The 18,133-nt window shown below is 49.4% G+C and overlaps 5 protein-coding genes across 5 annotated transcripts; 3 read left to right on the top strand and 2 right to left on the bottom strand.

Moving 5' to 3' along the window:
• Nucleotides 1-1,660: 1,660 nt before the first annotated feature.
• Nucleotides 1,661-3,690, top strand: DFL_002788 (uncharacterized protein; the record flags this gene model as incomplete). The annotated part of the gene is made up of 7 exons (XM_067631626.1): nucleotides 1,661-1,808; nucleotides 1,884-2,273; nucleotides 2,381-2,814; nucleotides 2,875-2,955; nucleotides 3,017-3,073; nucleotides 3,135-3,215; nucleotides 3,268-3,690. 7 exons carry the CDS (start codon nucleotides 1,661-1,663, stop codon nucleotides 3,688-3,690), a joined length of 1,614 nt encoding a protein of 537 aa, XP_067494154.1.
• A 456-nt stretch (nucleotides 3,691-4,146) lies between these two features.
• On the bottom strand, nucleotides 4,147-5,284 carry DFL_002789 (uncharacterized protein; the record flags this gene model as incomplete). Its single annotated transcript, XM_067631627.1, has 4 exons — nucleotides 4,147-4,342; nucleotides 4,415-4,895; nucleotides 4,957-5,025; nucleotides 5,101-5,284. 4 exons carry the CDS (start codon nucleotides 5,282-5,284, stop codon nucleotides 4,147-4,149), a joined length of 930 nt encoding a protein of 309 aa, XP_067494155.1.
• Nucleotides 5,285-5,730: 446 nt separating this feature from the next.
• On the bottom strand, nucleotides 5,731-7,961 carry DFL_002790 (uncharacterized protein; the record flags this gene model as incomplete). Its single annotated transcript, XM_067631629.1, has 3 exons — nucleotides 5,731-6,588; nucleotides 6,653-7,251; nucleotides 7,319-7,961. 3 exons carry the CDS (start codon nucleotides 7,959-7,961, stop codon nucleotides 5,731-5,733), a joined length of 2,100 nt encoding a protein of 699 aa, XP_067494156.1.
• Nucleotides 7,962-9,880: 1,919 nt separating this feature from the next.
• Nucleotides 9,881-10,891, top strand: DFL_002791 (uncharacterized protein; the record flags this gene model as incomplete). The annotated part of the gene is made up of 3 exons (XM_067631630.1): nucleotides 9,881-10,058; nucleotides 10,117-10,766; nucleotides 10,844-10,891. The coding sequence occupies 3 exons, from the start codon at nucleotides 9,881-9,883 to the stop codon at nucleotides 10,889-10,891; spliced, it is 876 nt and encodes a 291-aa protein (XP_067494157.1).
• Nucleotides 10,892-11,763: 872 nt separating this feature from the next.
• On the top strand, nucleotides 11,764-17,566 carry DFL_002792 (uncharacterized protein; the record flags this gene model as incomplete). Its single annotated transcript, XM_067631631.1, has 6 exons — nucleotides 11,764-11,816; nucleotides 11,882-11,948; nucleotides 12,025-12,137; nucleotides 12,203-14,139; nucleotides 14,209-14,298; nucleotides 15,297-17,566. The coding sequence occupies 6 exons, from the start codon at nucleotides 11,764-11,766 to the stop codon at nucleotides 17,564-17,566; spliced, it is 4,530 nt and encodes a 1,509-aa protein (XP_067494158.1).
• Nucleotides 17,567-18,133: the final 567 nt, after the last annotated feature.

Genomic DNA, 18,133 nt, shown 5'->3' on the forward strand with positions numbered 1-18,133 from the left:
GTTTTGGTTCAGGGCTGATTTATAAGTTTTTTTGTTTTGTGGAGGTTGTGAGTATGAATTGCGTGTCGTATGCGGTTTGGCCCGAGAGTTTCCTCCCGCCGGCGCCTGGTATGACAGACGCTGACTCCCCTTGCCCGATTGTGTACCATAACCACTTTTCCACCCACTACTGCTCCGACTCGATTGATTATCATCATCATCAATCTCTTGAATTCGAGGACCTGGATATTTGGGTGTATTATTCGCAACTGGATTCGTCAGTATCGGGGCAACAATAGAAAGTCTTTGCGCTAACTGTCCCAGAACCACGATAGCGTCTTGTCGACTTTGTGCGGCGATGGTGTGGGTTTTCGAGGGTTCCGCCTGCTAAAGCGAGGCGGAGAGCAGCGATGATTTCTGCCTGGAGGGTTATGACTATTTTTTGAGAGTTCGGCGTGTGTATATCTTCAAGGGTGTGTTTTAACTCCGAAGTTGAACTACTTGACGATAGCTGCTTAAGTTTTCTTTTGCGACCGAACTCCTTAACCATTACGCAGCCTTTTTTGAAAGTGGAACGAGTCCAATTGCACCCAGTATGAGGCCGGCGATTTCGAAGCCGCTCATTTTGGCGTTCTTGTGTGCTCTTTTGAAGTTGGTTGAAAGTGTTATAGGATTTTTGACGATAGATTATAAGTAGCTAGGGATGTATTGATCGGGAAAGGGATATCGATATGGGCAGGATGTTGACTAAATACAGATCGAGTGTATAATCTTTTGACAAGGGAAATGGCGGGGTTTTGCAGCATACCTACTTGGGTTCGGGTCCGCGAAAAATGAGGGCCTTGTGGGAGTATCAATTGGGGTCGAAAGTCGAGGGGCTGAGTGAATGACTGCATGTTAGATCCAAACCAAGGCACATAGGCCTAGGCACATACAAAACAAAACATCTGAGCCGTTTCCTTCTGTACCCATCCGTCAGCCTTTTGCAAAAATATCGTACATAGGAAAATATGTTGAGGTTCCATAATATCGTGATTTGAAGTATCCCGCCTTGAATTGTTGGCGTGTGACTGCATGTTTTCGTAGGAAAGGGGAAATATATGCAGGAAACTTTTGTTCAAGCTTTATCTGTGATCAATCACGCCTTACCTAGCTTCTTCAACTTCCCGGCTTGAAAGCTTGCTGGATGAAATCCCATGGGCGAATGAAAATTCTCTCGCGGGTGACCCGTCCGTGACCTCTGATCTGACCGGTTCACTGCTTCGTACTACCTTTGTGTAACACCCAATTCCGGCCTGCCAATAGATCCTCGTTGGGAAATGCAACAGACAACACAAAGTGCATGGTGATATGAAGGTATGATCCAGAGACAGACCTCAACACTACGGTACCAAGGTGTGGTCGCCAAAACTGGCTGTACTCCAAGCTGTAGGCGTCTTCATCGCCGTCACATTTCTCTGCCCACAACAAAATTTTCTGGGTTACTTTTCTTTTCCATCACGAATCGGAGAAAACCTTCACCTCCATCAACAACCTTCACCCCCATCATCCCCTTTACCCGGCTTCAAACCTTCTACTCCATCCCTGATACCTTCTCCCCGTGCCGATTACCAAGGCACCAAAGTATATATATCGAAATACCTCCCGGTCGCTGAAAGTGAAGCGCACCCTAGACACCACGATGTCATCGAGCATTACATGCATTATGATTACCATTATCAATCTGCTTACCCTCCTCCGGGTCCCCTGGATCCTCGGATCCTTCCCCCGAACGGTGAAAGCATCGGCCGTAATCTCTTCTATGGCCCCGGACACTGACGGAACTGAAGGTTGTTCACCTATCCTTTCCCTAAGTTCTCTCTTTATAATCAATACGAAGGAAGCTAAAGTCACTTTGATATTAGCAGTTGTTCAATCCCTCGAAAGCCTGATATCGTCTCATAAACTCCAGAAAGGATATGAAGACTCACTGGCCCTGATTAACTCTCTGAACCTTCCACACTCCTGTCTGTACAGCTCACTTACCGAGTCCATAATCGAAAAGTGTTCTGTTTCTCCGACCGTCCTAGACGGAGAAGAGAAGAATTTCTTTGCAACGAAGCTTGCTATCTGCGAGTTGTCGTCGGCCAATATTGATTATCCGCGGGAGTGTCGGGGTAACATTCAGTCGTCGAGGGATCTCAATAAGTGTATCAAGAGGCTTGAGAGCCGAGCCCAGTGGTGGACCAGCTGGAGCAATTGCATCCAAAGTGTGGGTGTACTATGTCAAGCTGTAAGAGAAGAAGCGCAGAGAGGTATCTCAACTTTTTTTTTATTATAAAATCAACCTCAGCACCGCAACAACCCTTGTGAAGCTCTAGGTGTTTGTATATTAAGGTCCTGACCCTACCCACCGTCACAGATAATCTTCTTCGACTCCACCGCAACCTCACTGTCCTACATCACCAACTTGAAAACCGCCTTGTCTCCTCCGTTAACTTCCAAACATCAGCTCTAAAGCAGGCCTCAAACACCAACAACATGATAAATTCACGAGTTGCTGTTCTCATCAGGGAAATGGATCAATTGCTCAACTATACCATCGTTCCAATAGATGGATATCTCAAGAACATCAAAGCTGCAATGGCCAACATCGACAGGGTCCAGGTGGCTCAGGCTGCTCACCTCGCTGAACAGAACACCGCCCTTGATGACCAAGCCCGTGTCCAGATGGAATCAATGCACAGGATTGACAAAATTGTCAAAGAGGTTCTCGAGGCAGTCGAGCTGTATGAAAATTTGATGGAACGGAGAAACGACGCCGATGAGGTAGCCAGACGCGGGAATCTTCTTCAGGTAACTATTTCCCCTCAGTTCTTCGGTGCTATTGGAGGGAGAACTAACCCAATGGAATAGATGTCGGCTGCCATCTCAGCTACAACTGCTGAGACCATCGAGTCTATCGAGCATACCATGAAGGTTCTCAACAACCTCGGCGTAAGTTCGTTTTATCGCTATAGAAATTTGGTTACAGGTTCTAAATATATGAGACGTGTAGAGCGAGACTGCTGTGAAGATTTCGGGCCTCATAGACCAAATCACAGATGGACATGCGGTAATCTATACTCCTCCCTCGAAGGCAACAATGCATATCTAACGCGTTCTCAACAATTTAGCAATTGAGCATCCTCGTTGGCGAATACGATGCCCTCGCCACCAGCCACGAAAGGATCACCCGATCCATGCTTGAACAGGAGGTATCCTGCCACCCAATATCCTATTCTATCGCAATTGCTAACAAATTATCAGGAAACGGCTACCCGTCAACTTGAGACTGTTGCCCATCAAGCAGCCATCTTCAACAACACGTTTCTCAATGCCATCGCTGAGAGCACCGGTTACCTTCAAAAGCTCTCGGAGTTCCGCAAGCATCCTCTCTATGGCATGGAGGCAGCTCCAGGGTTGGCTTTGGTATCCACTTACCTCCCCGTTCTCGTCAGCATCCTTGTTGTCCTTGATCGCAAGAGGTCGGCTATTGCTATCATATTCTTTGCCACTCTCTACATTCTCTTCACGACGTACCCGTTCGAAGCCACTTCTGGGTCAGACGATTCAAGCGGTGATATCGAAATGGATACGGAAGGATTGTTGATCGACGCTGGAAACGATCAATACCGCTGGTTTCAGGATTGTGCCACCAAGATCATAGGGTACTTCCGCGCCTTCTGGTGAGGATTGACTTCCTATCATCCCATCGTCCTTGGTACCTACGCCCATTACGGTTCGCTGGCATGGGCACTGCTTTTATCACGCTGAGTTCTTTTTATTCAACGACGGGTTTCTTTCGTGTTTTACCACATGGTGTTTACGTTTCCTTTACCTGCATTATAACGTCTGCTCTTCGAATAGGGACTTGTTTCCTATTGCCATCAAATGTATGACACCAGCGAGGGCAGGTACCATAGTGTCGGTTAGTGCCTAATAAATACAAGACCGTATCCAGCCGAAGGGAGACGAAAAATATAATATGTACAATTCCCACAGCTTCCACCAGACCATCCACCGTAAACAATCAAGATAGTTCATCAGGTAGGGTGTCGTTATGATACCAAGCTTCCATTAGAGGGGAGTTCTTCCTTCCTTCCTTCAAAATATCCAAGCAGGGGCTCGTCCGATTGAAAATTTTTTTTATTTCTTTCCATCCTTCTCGTAAACGTTCAATCCCAATCCCTCGGATTCCAAGTAGACCTTGTTCCTGCCACCCGCCTCCGTCAATAACTGTGCTATCGTCTTGGCGTTCTCGATCTTTCTGAGTTCGACGTAACTCTTCGATTTCTTGATAGCCTCGCCGATGAGCTCTGCGGATCGTGCCTCACCCTGAGCTCTGTATTATCCCAACACCGTCAGTATACCGCTCCCTCACGTGTACCACCACGAATATGAGATAAATACGAACCTAACGACCATAGCCTGCTTCTCCTGCCTGGCCCTATCGACCACAAACGCCGCCCTCTGCGCCTCCTGCTGCGCAACCTGCTTCGCCTCCACCGCCGCCGTAAACTCCGGCGAAAAGGCCAAATGCGTCAGACTGACATCGTCCAACAGGATATTAAACCTCGCCGCCCTCTTCACCAGATTATCCCTCACGAGTTTGCTAACCGCCTCTCTCTGGGTGATCAACTGACTGGCGTTGAATTGCGCAACGACGGATTTTAATACTTCGTTTACGATCGATGGGAGGACCCGTTCGTCGTAGTCGATGCCGAGGGTTCGGTAGATCAGGGGGAGGGCTTCGATGCGAGGGCGGGAGAGGACACGGCAGGTTATGTTTACCATTTGGAGGTCCTTTGTGCCGGTCAGGGAGGCAACGTTGCGGGGTTTGGCACGGACGTCGTAGGTTATCGGGGTTTCGAACCAGGGGATCATGAAGTGGGTTCCTGTCATCCATGTCAGCGGGATAGGAGGATCGTAAGGAAGGATACGGGGAGGGGTGGCTACCTTCGCTATAAATGTCCTTTTTGACACCTCCAAGTCTGGTATACTTGATAGCTCTGTGACCACCATCGACTGTACCACCGTCCCGTCAGCAAATCTCGGAACAATCACCCAGCTTTTATTACTCCAAAGAAAACCTTTATATACCGTTGAAAAGGGCGTTGTTCGCCGTCAACGCGATCCCACCGAGTAACACCAGCGCCACGCCTCCACCGATGAGTCCGCGCGGAGTTCCACCGCCAGGCATTCTTCCTCCACTCTGTCCCGCTCGCTGTTGGACAACGCGCATGAGACGCTCCCAGGCCTCGCGCGGCGATTGACTTGGATCCATCGTTTGTAACTGTTTTTGTTGTGTGCGTGCAGTGGTTCCGAAAACCGTGGGGTTCCGTGGTCGATGTTGAAGTTGAGGTTCTTCGGAATGAAGCGGGGGGGGTGGTATGTGGGGTGTGGGCAAGAGTTGTGGTATTTTTTTTCCCTGTGGGGCCATCGAAGATTTTGATGGAAGGGAAAAAGCAAGTTTTAGGCGATGAGCTTGGGAACGGTTCGCAACACAACTTCAACACACTGCGGAGCCGCATTTTTAGATAAAATGGGTTTGAGATTATCCGTAGATATGTCGTATCTAAGGTAAGGAAGGCTATGTACAGAACTATGTACAAGAGTAAAGCAATCACGAATACCCCTCACTCGCTAAAAAGGCTACCGGAATCCAAACGACCATCTTGTCAAAGTCTTCACTCCCATATTAATAGCAATGTCGTTAGTCTCGGTGTCGTATCACCTCGGTGTTCGGTCCACCATATCATCGAGCACTCCCTCTTCTATCCTAACTTCATCTTCATTCCACTCTCTATTCGCGGCAATATCGCTCATACCTCCGTTCCAGATCTCCCACCATCGTCTCATCGTTTCCGCTTCTTCTGTCCTCCCCGTCATCCTCGCGACTCTGATCGCTTCATCTGAGAATTTGTATTCTCCCAAGTCAACACCTTTATTCTTCAACCTAGGATCTCGAACCCTTCGTCTCCATTCGATGAGTCTTCGCCAGTACGCTCCCAGACCCATTTTATTCTTTCGCTGTTGGTTGATAGATGCCGCCCAGTCTCTGAGAAAATCGGCGATTTCGGTGAGTGTGAGACCGTCCTCGAGCATGTTGTAACCTTCCGAGAAACATTCGTTGCGGCCGTAGATTATCCAAAATTCGGATTCGTCTTCGTCGTTGAGAGGTTCCAGGACACCGAAGTTTTCACCGTCTGATTCGGCTTCCTCGTGTGATTGTGATGGGCCTGCGATTCCTTCAATAGGATCGTTTCCTTCGGTGGCCGGACCTGCTGGCTCTCCTCCGTTCGCAGCTTCGGCCCCGGGTGCTGCTTCTTGGGGAGGAGCCGGGTTATTCGGATTATTGACTTCCCGTGGAGCTTGTCCGGGTATCACGATTTGAATCATCATGGGTTGCTCCGGCTCCTCTGGAGGAGGCGGAGGGGGATCATCGACAACATTTCCCTGATCATCGACTCCCTCCCATAACCTGTTGTAACAAGAACTCTTCGGTTGGTTGTAGTGCTGGTATGGATTATCCGGGAACAAGAAAGCTCCGCATAATAGGCAAAAGTGAGTCCAGCATCTTGAGCAGTACTGCAAAAACTCCATATTTAGTATCGCATCTCTCGTAGAATCCAGCCGAGAACGTAAAACATACCATGTGGTTACAACCTCCGGATTTTGAGATCGGAATAAGACAAGTCGGACAAGGTGTGCAGTTCGACTCCAAAAATTCCGCGGTGAGCTTCGCTTCCTTCTCTTCATCCTCTGTCAGTTTACCACCAGGTGGTCGACACGAAAATTTATACCCGTGCCATGACTTCCCACAATTTGCACAAAACGCCAACGAACAGTCCTGACATATCGCCAATTGATCCTCTGCATTATCTCGTAACGCCGGGCCTTTACAGAAGTTCCTGGGACAATAAACCACGTTCTTCATGCTCTCGAAGGCCCGTTTGCGTTTGAGTTTTAGATACCTTTCGACGATGTCTGCCTCCAGCAATAGCTGGAGCTCGGCGGGAGCTATGGCACCGGGTTTTCGGGGAATCTTGTGGACATTTCCTTCTTCGTCGATGGCTTCTTCGGGAGGGAGATCTTTCCCACAGACGTAATTAAGGCATCGAACGCTCCCGACGTCGCCTTCTTTGATCATTGCTGTGAAATAGTCCTTCAAGCATGGTTTGCAGAAGACGTGACCGCATTGGTTGATTCGGTGGCAGGTTGCGCCTTTTCGAGGTTCCAAGCAGATTCCGCCTAATGTTCCGTTGAGTAATCAGCAAGCTATTGGTTCGATGGACCTGTTCGAGATAAAAGTCCGTACAATCAAAAGTTCCTTCGTTAAATTTCTTGATTTTGGTAGCCTGATCGAATTCCAAGATTTCAATCTTCTCCTTCTGCTTCACCCTGACATCCAAGGGGATGGGGAGATCAAACATCCGGTCCGCAGCGCTCTGCAGCGTATCGATATACGCAAAGATGGCTTGATCTCTCAGCCCCTGCCATGTTTCCAGCAATTCCTCCTTCAACCTTCTGATAACCTCTGGTTCCAACCAGCTACTAACGAGCCGTACATTCGGCGGCTGGGAATAAGGATACCCCTCCGGCAACTGAAATTCAAAAACCAGAGGTGGCAAATGCGAAACATCCGCCGTTTCTTCTCTCTTCACATCTTCAGCGCCGTCGAGTAAAGTAAATTTTGTAGCTACGGGAGAAGAAGGAGATATTTCGATTTCGATGGACCCGCCGAGTTTTCCGATTTTGGAGAATTCGGGATAGATTACTGCGATGGTGGCGATTTCGAGAATTCGTTCGTCGTCTGGAGAGATGTCGTGGGAGGGTTCGAGGGTTAGGGTGGAGATTTGGGAGGAGAGGATGTCGGATGCATCGGTGGGACGGCGGAAAAGTGCTCCAGCGGGACGGTGGCTGTCGTCGGCTCGTTGTTTGCCTTTGGATCTGCTCGACATCTTGGAAGCTGGAAGGGGTGGAAACGATGGTAGTACGAGTGGTGTCTAGCGGGAGGTGACGGAGGAGATGATTACGGTGGAGGAGGAGAGGGAGACCGCAACGGGTCCCTGGATGATATAAACATTTTTCATCAGATTCGATTGAGTCACGGCGACGGGTGGGTTTTCGGACGATGTCTGCTGTGGATAAGCCAGCCTGCACTACTCGCAGCTGGGAGTAAGCCAGTCTCTCGCTGGGTTTGGTTCGGTCGGAAACGCACCACCCAACGCAGCTGCAGCCAAACATGCAGCCGAACAGGGGCTGATTCGGTGACTCCATGATTGGTTCGCACCAGGACCGAATGGTTTTATCGAGAAGAATCGAAATTCGGATGCAAAAGCTCTGCCGCAATGAATTCAATGGCCCAAGTCAGTGACCACGAGATGTTTTCCCTTTCGTTAAATTTATCAAAACGGAGACCGGATCGCATCAGTGGTCCCCAGCCTGGCGATTGGTCCTACGTTTTCCCGCTGCCAAATTTATACGAACTCACCTACATTAAAGGTGCTGAGATCCCCAAAGTCATTTGGCAGAAAGGGAAGAACCGAATCGATTTCACCAATATTTGGAAACAAGAATATTATGTCCGAGAAGGGTGGGTGACTTGGCAGGGAGTACGAACATATCGTTTTCTCCAATGCCGATGCCGAACTCTTTGTCAGAAAGGAGTATGCTCATCGTCCGGACATTATCAAAGTTTTTACGGAGGCCCAGCAGAGGATTGTTGCGTTTGATCCGTTAAGGTATTTGGTGATATATAAATATGGAGGGGTATACAACGATATGGATACGGTGTGCCGAAAGCCAATAGATGAGTGGTTTGAGGAATTTTTGGATTATGGGATTGTAGTAGGGGTTGAGCGTGTCCTACCAATTGATCCGGGTCTTCCAGAAGATCTGTAGTTGGATACTTTTGGCCTTGTATATGCCGTACGGTTCTTGCAATGAACGGTTATGGCAGCACCGGGTCACCCGGTCATCGACCGTACGATTGAAGAACTGGTGGCTTAGGTTATTAATGATACGAGGGAAGATGATGGAAGAGTGCATTGGGAGATTGCGGATTTGTGGTATGAGCCGATGGCGATACCGAATGTGTCCGGGCCTGAACGGGACGGTGAAGCAGTATATTAATGAGCAGGAGATGAGGGTGGTAGCGGATTCGGAGTACGGAACTATGAGGGATATAGATATTAAAGATATAGTCCATTCCCTAATAAATTATTATTATAATAAATAATATAACTATTAAAAAGGGGTATAAATAACCTGTCGAACTTTGTGGGAATTTGTTCAACTACGGGTTAAACTATTAAACTAAGAGAAATATCCAAAATATATAATACCAAGCTTCAATTAAAAACTTGAAGTGTATGAAATAATTACTCATGTATGATATATTTGGGGACTTGTTACTTTTGCCGCAGGCCAGATGGGCGCCGATGAACGTGGAACAGCAGGCCGATGTGGAGTTGTTGGCATTTCTAGAGAGGCAGCTGGAGGTGATGGCTGAAAGATTTGATATAGATGCTGACTTCTTATATACCTGTCATTAAGCTTGATTCTTTGCCGTATTTGCTTTGGTGATATGAATGATATTCTAGATTCTACTTGTCTATCACAACCGCATCCTGGGCCGTTCGCACAGAGGGATATCGAATTGGGATATCGGGGCCGTGTGTTGGAAATGTTGTATGTTTAGCGGTGCAATTTTAGGCTCGACCTTCCTCCGAGGGATCTCGACGTCAACACCAAACATTTGGCTGGAAATCCAAGAACCTCCATTGGCTAGCATAACAACATCTGGCAGTCATCCCAATACTTCGAATGACGAGGACCCTGGGGAGCTAATACATCCGCTATCCCTCCTACTCCGACAATGGCCTCCTTACGCCTCCCCGTCCGGTTGCTGAGACCGTCGTCACTATCGGTGGTTTCGTCGAGTTTACGACCCGCTCCACGAAACCTCTTGCGACAGTTCGCCTCATCCTCCGCCGTCAAAGCCGCAGCGCCTGCGACTGATGAGGTCCCGAACATGAGAGGAGCGCAGCGTCCTCGTACGTATTCTCTATCAATTACGGAGGCACCGTGGTCTAACTAACGTTCTTTGAATAGCAATTGGTGAACTACGAGCCCCGGTCGTCAACCCTGCCGACAAATATACCACTCAATCCGAGCAACTGCACGCCTATGGCAAATATCTCATGTCCTGCCTTCCCAAATTCATCCAACAGTACTCCGTCTGGAAGGACGAGCTTTCCATCTACATCCCCCCCAAGGCTGTTATCCCGGTCTTCTCGTTTCTCAAGAACCACCACGCCGCACAGTACACCATGATGGCGGATATCACGGCCGTCGATTTCCCTACCCGCCAATACCGTTTCGAGGTCGTCTACAACATGCTCAGCGTCACGTACAACTCTCGGATAAGGGTCAAGACTTATGCGGACGAAACCTCGCCTGTGCCCTCGATCACACCGTTGTACGACGGTGCAAACTGGTATGAGCGTGAAGTCTACGACATGTTTGGCGTCTTCTTCACGAATCATCCCGATCTGAGAAGAATCATGACGGACTACGGGTTCGATGGACATCCGTTGAGGAAAGATTTCCCGTTGACGGGTTATACGGAAATCAGGTGGGATGAAGAGAAGAAGAGAATTGTATACGAACCTCTGGAGATGACGCAGGCGTTCAGGAACTTCGAGACAGGCACAGCGGCATGGGAGCAAGTCGGTCCGGGACAGGATAGAACACCTGATTCGGTGCGTATTACTCACTTGCTTATGAAAAGAAATGTGGATGAGATTCTTGCTAACTTTTTTTTTTTTTTCCGCCACAGTTCAAATTGCCAACTCCAAAACGGGAGGAGCCCGCGCCCAAGAAGTAAAGTATAAATGCAGTTGGTTTATATTAAATTAAATTTTGATGGAAGGTCCGTTCGGGTGTGATTACACCGAGGGGTTTACTGTATATTTGTGGTTCCTTTGACTCGTACATACTTGCTATCTGTGTATTTCGCTTGTTGGCCCAAAATAAATAATCTTGCGGAAGGAACGTCGGAGCTTCAGTCCCGGCCTGGCTGTTCCAGAGCCTTCCCGCAATATTCTTCGGGATCCTGGGCCTGGCTCGAAACATGTGGTGGATGAATGTCTTGAACATCACGTGATACAGAAGCATCAAGTACCCCCCCGGTCTCCCTGATTTACCTTCTGAGACGTAAAGTAGTAGCTTCGCTGTCCGAGACCGAGCGGGGCAGTTGTTTGGATTCAGGGAATTTCAGGGTGGCTGTTGCTTAGTCAAGATCTGATAATATTAATCTGTGCCTGAGCTGTGCTGTGTGTGGAGCGTGTTTGTCGGTCAAAGTTTTTGTTCCTTGCATCTTTCCTGCCAACATCCATCCACCCATTTTCATTTTGCTAACTACCACGGCCTTTGCCATCTCATCATCTATCGTCCTACCACGACCATAATCTCCCCTAACTGCCCGCCGTCCTCCTTCTTTCTTACCCGACCTTCGAGTGCCTTTACCTGGAACCCTGCATCCCCCCTAACTGGAACTTACAACCGATCTCCCATCACGTTAATTCCTTCCCTACTCTGCTCCCTCAAAAGGACTACCAGAACACCCACGGCAGCACCCATACTCCCTATATCTGTACTTCCATTGCTCTATAAGCATCGATACCCCACCTTCTTCACCTGAGTTCGTTTGTTTCTGGTTCTACCAATATCTACAACACACCCGATTATCGGTCCATCATGGCTCCAACGGTACAACAAGATACCTTCATAGACGATTCCGACGACTACTGGTACGCCTCGATACCGTTATCTATCGGCTTGCTTCTCGTGGATGTACGCTGACATGGTCGTCTAGCCCGCTATGCGTCGAAGAATTCGATCTCTCAGACAAGCACTTCAAGCCTTGTCCCTGTGGCTACCAGGTACGATACAGTTGGCCCCTGTTGTTCGACGACGGCGGCTTTGAAGACTTACGGTTTGCTAACTGGTCTCTCAAAGATCTGCCAATTTTGCTATAACAATATTCGGAAGAATCTGAATGGCCTATGCCCGGCCTGCCGGCGAGAGTACACCGATGCCACGATGGAGTTTAAGCAGGTTTCGCAGGAAGAGTGCGTTGTCCCGTCGGACCCTATCCGATCGGATTCCGGAACTGACTTGTGAACCGAATATCTAGATACCGGGCGGAACAGCAGAAACAATCGCGTAAAAAGCAGGAGCAGAAGCAAAAGGAACTCCAGAAGCGCGAGTTGGAGCAGACTACTCGCAAACATCTGTCAGGCCTTCGTGTTGTTCAGAAGAACCTCGTCTACGTGACCGGACTGAATCCCCGTATCAAGGAAGAAGATCTACTCCAAACTCTACGTGGCGACCAGTTCTTCGGGCAATATGGCAAAATCCATAAGATTGTTGTCAATAAAAGGACTGCGGACAAGGCTCCGACGGAAAGGAGCGCTGGAATGGGCGTATATGTCACATTTACACGGAAAGAGGATGCGGAGAAGTGCATCGCGGCTGTGGACGGCAGCCAGAACGGTGATCGAATCCTTCGTGCGACTTACGGAACCACGAAGTATTGCTCGGCGTATCTTCGGAACGAACATTGTCCGAATAAGAATTGCATGTTCCTTCACGAGCAGGGCGAAGAGGTTGATTCGTTTACGAGACAAGATCTCTCTTCTTTCAATGTCCAATCATCCCAACGAGCGGGGCCATCGTCTCAGACCTCCCAAAGCTCACAGAATACTGCACCTTCTCATCAGCCCCATCCTCCTGCACCTCCTGCGCAATCAACACCGACCTTACCCGTTAGAGTTCCGGCTTACCAAAACCACCCGAGTATCAAACCATCGAGATCGCCAGCCGTACAGGACCATGGATCCCCTCCTCCTTCGGAGTCATCTGCGTTGCCGTCGTCCGCGAGTTGGGCTGCCAGAAGCACCGGAACCCCTGTGAACAACCAGTCCAGTAATGTCCCTGAGGAGAAACCAACCAAAGGTACTATCCTACGGACTCACCCTCCGGAAAAACGGGCAACCCCTGAACCCAGAAGAGTGGCGAAAGAGAGTGCGAAGGAACGCCCGGCGAGCCGTGTTTCGGCTATTGGGTCAGCTTCCCTCGACGGTGCGGAGTCCAGCGATGCGGCGGCCGGTCGTCCTAAGAGCAAGGCCGAGAGCGCCGAACCTAAACCCCCACAGTCGAGAGCAGCCTCGCCGCCTGCAAACATACCCGCCCCACCGGCAAATCCACCAGCGCCACCGGCAAACCCAGTCGAGCTAATGCTCGCGGAATGTGTCAAGCGCATATCCTCTAGCAAATTCAGGTTTTGCTTCGATAAGTCGATGCTGAGCGAGGAAGACTATGAAGAAATCCAACAGATGCCACCTTTGATCGATAAGTACGGTGGAGCAAAGCGGAGGGAGAGGCTCGCTAAAGAGCGCGAACGAGAAGTCGAGGAAGAACGTATTCGCTCGCAGGCCCAGGTCCAACAGGTCCAACATGTTTCCCCGCTGCCGATGCATCAGCAGGTCCCGGTTCAGCAACAACAGCAGCAGCAGCCCCTCCCACCCATTTCTCAGCAAGTTCAATCAAGGCAAGCTGCGAACCAGATGTTCACAGTTCAGACTCCCCAGTCCCAGGTCCAGGGGCCACGAACCCAGACCCCCGGTTCCGCACTTAGCCAGCAGCACCAAAACATCTTGTCGGCTTCGCAGGGTTTGATGCAACAGACGCAATTGGGTCAGACACTACCTCAACATCATACGCAGCAGCATACTCGGTCTTCGAGCCGATACAATTTTGATGGAATTAAGGCTCCACCACAACAGATCAATCATCAACAACTCCTCCAACAGCAACAGCACTTGCCTGGCCAAGGGTTGCTTTCGAATCAGATATATGGCCTGAACGGTTCCAATGCGAACGTTCAAGGGCCACCTCCTGGTCTGAAATCTGCGCAGACACCACCAAACTTGATGCTTTACGGTCACCCAGCTTTCGGGCTCGGTGGAGGCGGGATGGGAAGCAGCAACCAGCAAATCGGACATATGCCTGGCCACGCCAAGAGCGAAAGTCAGGACTTAATGCAGATGATGAGGAGTGGCGCTGGAAAACGTAAGTCCCATCTCTCCCTTCTAGGTGTCCCGAGGTTACAGCGCCAGGCTGAAATGGCGATGGGTAAAGATGCGGATCCTGCGATCCTTCAGTCGCGTCTTGGGCCTCAGCAGCATCCGTTGCAGCATCAACTCGGTCTCGTTGGTCATAATCAACAAGGTGGGTACTTGAACCATTATCATCAAACTGCTGCCGGCGGTTGGCAAGGCAGATAGACTCTTCCTTCCTGCTTGAGTGATAGGTTCCTTCATAAGCATGATGGGTTTTAAGCCGGACACAGAAGACAGCACAGAAATACGCCGTCATTTACGCACAGAGTTTTTTTTTTTTTTTTTTCGTTTTATATCATTCTTATCCCTTTATATATATATCTCCTTCATTCTGATTCCGCTTCCTTTCCTTTCCTTCTCTTTCCTGTGGAGTTACCGGATATCCTGGCCTGAATTTCTGATCTGCAGTCATTTCTTTTTTACATGCATCGTTCTTCGATTACTTCTTCCAACGCCCCATTCAGCACCTGACGACTTAGCATCTTCAATCATTACGATTCTATGACGACCAGCAAAGGGATACATGGCGTTTATTTTATTTTTTCGGTTTTCCCCAAACAAAAATCGCAACTGTTTTATTTTTTTCGCGAATATCTGCCCCACAATACCACTGGGTTTGGGCACAGTTCTCCATGGTCTTGTTTTCTTCATCCTTACCCTGTTTCCCACTGTGGTTTAGTACTTAATGCGGAGGATGGATACAAAGGATGATGCTTCATTTTCTTCAAAACAGTACGTAGCCAATCCTTCTTAATCATCCTCAACATGGCTCGCATGTCTCCTCTTCCTGCTTCCTACACTTTTGGCCTTTCTTGGGCTTCCAGTGAACATGAAATATTCTTGTCCGTCCCGTAAGCATGAACCTCTTCTGATTTTGCCTTCTGGGGAAATAGGTAGGGAAATGCCCTCACTGTTGCTGTCTTCTGTGTTCCCGAAACCCATCCGTGACAAAACCAAAATGTTGAAGACCAGGACCATTGATTGTGACTGACCGGATGCTTGATGAGAACCTGATCAACTGCAATCCGCCCATAATCTCAGGGACAAATGCAACGAGGAGCGTAAATTCAAATCCAGAAGGCTAATTCGGAATTCTGTGAGAAATAGTAGAACCCGTTGATGAAATCATCCCCTCCGCAGAAGAATTCGAGACGATCGATAAGCTTGTAGAAGACAGGACGGAGCTCGTGCCAGCTACGCCTCCACCGCCCCCGGTTGCTAGCACATCATCCGTCCCTCCCCCTTCTGTTCGACCTCAAGACGTTCCTGTTTTACCTGCCACACCTCTGCTGGATTATGCGACTGTAGGAAGAGCAAAGTCACCCTTGGTAAAGGCGGCTACGCCCGTTACGCCGAAGGTGCAGCCTGCAGTTTCAGAACCCAAGTCGAAAAAGAAGAAGGAAGACAAACCGCAAGCTCCACCGACTATGGCGGCCGTGGCTAAAGCCCCTCCCCCTCCCCCTCCTGCCCCTGGTAAAACTACGTCGAAGGAGCCGGTCGGGAAGAAGGCTAAGCCGCCTACTTTGCCGCCCCTGGCTGCCGTCGTCGCTGCCGCTACAGCCGAGCATTCCCCCACATCTGCTAGGTCACCCGCAGCTGCTAGCCCTAAGATTCTTAAGCTAGCAGCTATCAATCAATCTAGTGACGCAGGTCCTTCAAGTGCTGCATCTTCGGTTCCTCCAACTCCACAGCTGGCAACTGCTGCTCCAGTTCAAACGTCTCGTGCTCGCACTATGCGCATTGTTTCTTCTACCCCTTCTGTAGAAAACAAAGCAAAGGCTGAGAAAGATAAGGACTCTAAGCCGCAAGATGGCCCTGCTATCACAAACACAGCCACAAGGCAAGTTACCCGGCCAGCTACACCCGCCAGCGAGCTTATTAGTGATACTGCTTCGACCACCTCAAGTAAACGTGGTAGCATCAGCAGTCCAATGGTTCGCAGCGACTCCATTGCATCCAGTACACTTGCAATTGCGGGGAAAGCAAAGTCCAAGTCAGCTTTGAAAAAAGAACGGCAAGCACTTGCGAAAAAGGAAGAGAAAGAAAGGGAAAGGGAAAGGGAGAGAGAGAATATTCCAACCCCTAGCCCTAATGTGGAAGAGCATGCGCCGGTTGTTGCCCGTGCTAGGAAGAAGGAGAAGAAAGGTAAGGCTGCCGCCGCCGGTAAGACCGTCAAAACAACTGCTTTACCGGCTTCTCCGGGGATCCCGACGCCAACCGGTATCAGCCCCGCCGCGACTGAGACTGAACATCGTGATGATCGGTCTAGTCGTGCAGGCAGCGTTGGCGTTGCGGCTCCCAGCGAAGCCCACCACGAACAAGCTAGCGCCGACTCAGGTAATAACGAAGCAGAGACCGAGCCTAATAAACCTGATCTCGCTTCTACAGTCAATGCAAACGATATCATAATCGCGCTGAACGAATCCCGGGAGATCGACTTCATGGATCTCGAACTTCTTAAGCCGGTTGTAGGGCTCCAGAACCGGTTCGAGATTAGTGCTGCAGAGATTTCAGAGTTTGGCAAGAGACTTAGCATGGTAGCTGCCTCTGCAGGTGATGTCGGCGATCATCAGATTAGTGTTGAGATTACGACGAACCCTGCTGCGATTTCCTCCGCGGCTTCGAATTCTCAGTCGAATAAGGCCGCTGCTGCGGCTACCCGGCTTATTGTTACGCCTGGTGGGGTTATGCTCAAGGGATTAAGTGCGGAACAAGAGGCGAAGTTTATCAGGCTTGAGGAACGGGCGTCTAAGACGCCAACTCCGTTTAAATCTTCCGACCTGGCTAAAGCGACGTTTCCAGTTGCTAAGAAGGAATTGGCAACGACGTTGGCGGAGACGCTGGCGAGTAAAGCTGCTGGCCTCGCGGATTTGAGTCTGGAGGATACACTAGCCTATCTCAACCAGTTGAACCAGTTCTTAGAATTCTCCCCGGAAACCGCGGCTGCTGCCGCCGCCGCCGCCAGCCAACTCGCCCAAGCTCATACGCAGTTCACAGCGGGGAGGTTCCAACCCGCTCCAATCCAACAGGGACCAATCCCTTCTTCCTCAAAAACACTTCCAAATCCTACTTCTAAAAAATCAGGGAAAACTCCTCCATCTACAGCAGCAGGACCTCCACCCGCACCAATCAACCCTGCAAGCGTTGCTTCAGCCGCTGTTGCCGCTGCAGCTGGTTCTCTAGAGCAGATGCTCATGGTGGGCTTTCAATCCGCGTTTAATAGTAAACCGATGACTGAGAGTTCCATGACAGTGGAGGAGGCGGAGAAGCTGTTGGTGATGAGTAGGAAGGAGACGGAGGCTTATGAAAAAAAGTTGAATAACTTGGTGAAGAGGAATAAGAGACTCATATTTGGGGCTTTGGGGTTGCAGGTTTGACGGGGATAGATGGAAATCGAAATCAGAATAGTAGGTGCTCGCGTAGCTACATTTTTTAGGCAACGGTGGTAAGGTTGTGGCTTTGTGGTGTTTATGGCGTTGCGGATTGAATATGGGCTTTCTTCGTTTTGTGTGCGATAAGGGCGGTTACGTGTGTTAGGGATTTCTTTTCTATTTCATCTTCTTACATGCGTAGTTTCGATCGAGCGCTCTTGCCTTGACGATATGCCAATGTTTCCGAAAAGGAACCCTTGTACAATAAAATTTATCATACCAAAGCAAAGGACAGAATAAGCCTCTTTTACCATCAAAGGAAACAATACCCCATACTTATTCACGTGTTTTTTAAGTGGCAAGTACCTCCCTAATGGACCTCTATCAAGTGATAAGTATAGACGTTTATTAACTAGTGAGTATATAGTCGTACCCACCGCCAGTGCAATGTATGACGCTAGTGTGGTGGGCATACCCACCAGTACTGCAGTAATAAAGAGTGGGTCACGCCCCACTACACATTTTATAATTAGTGGGTAGTCCACTAAAACTCAAATGTTCCGTGGTGTGTAG

The sequence above is a fragment of the Arthrobotrys flagrans genome (genome assembly GCF_004000055.1).
Source record: "Arthrobotrys flagrans strain CBS H-5679 chromosome Unknown unitig_3, whole genome shotgun sequence".
NCBI lineage: Eukaryota > Fungi > Ascomycota > Orbiliomycetes > Orbiliales > Orbiliaceae > Arthrobotrys > Arthrobotrys flagrans.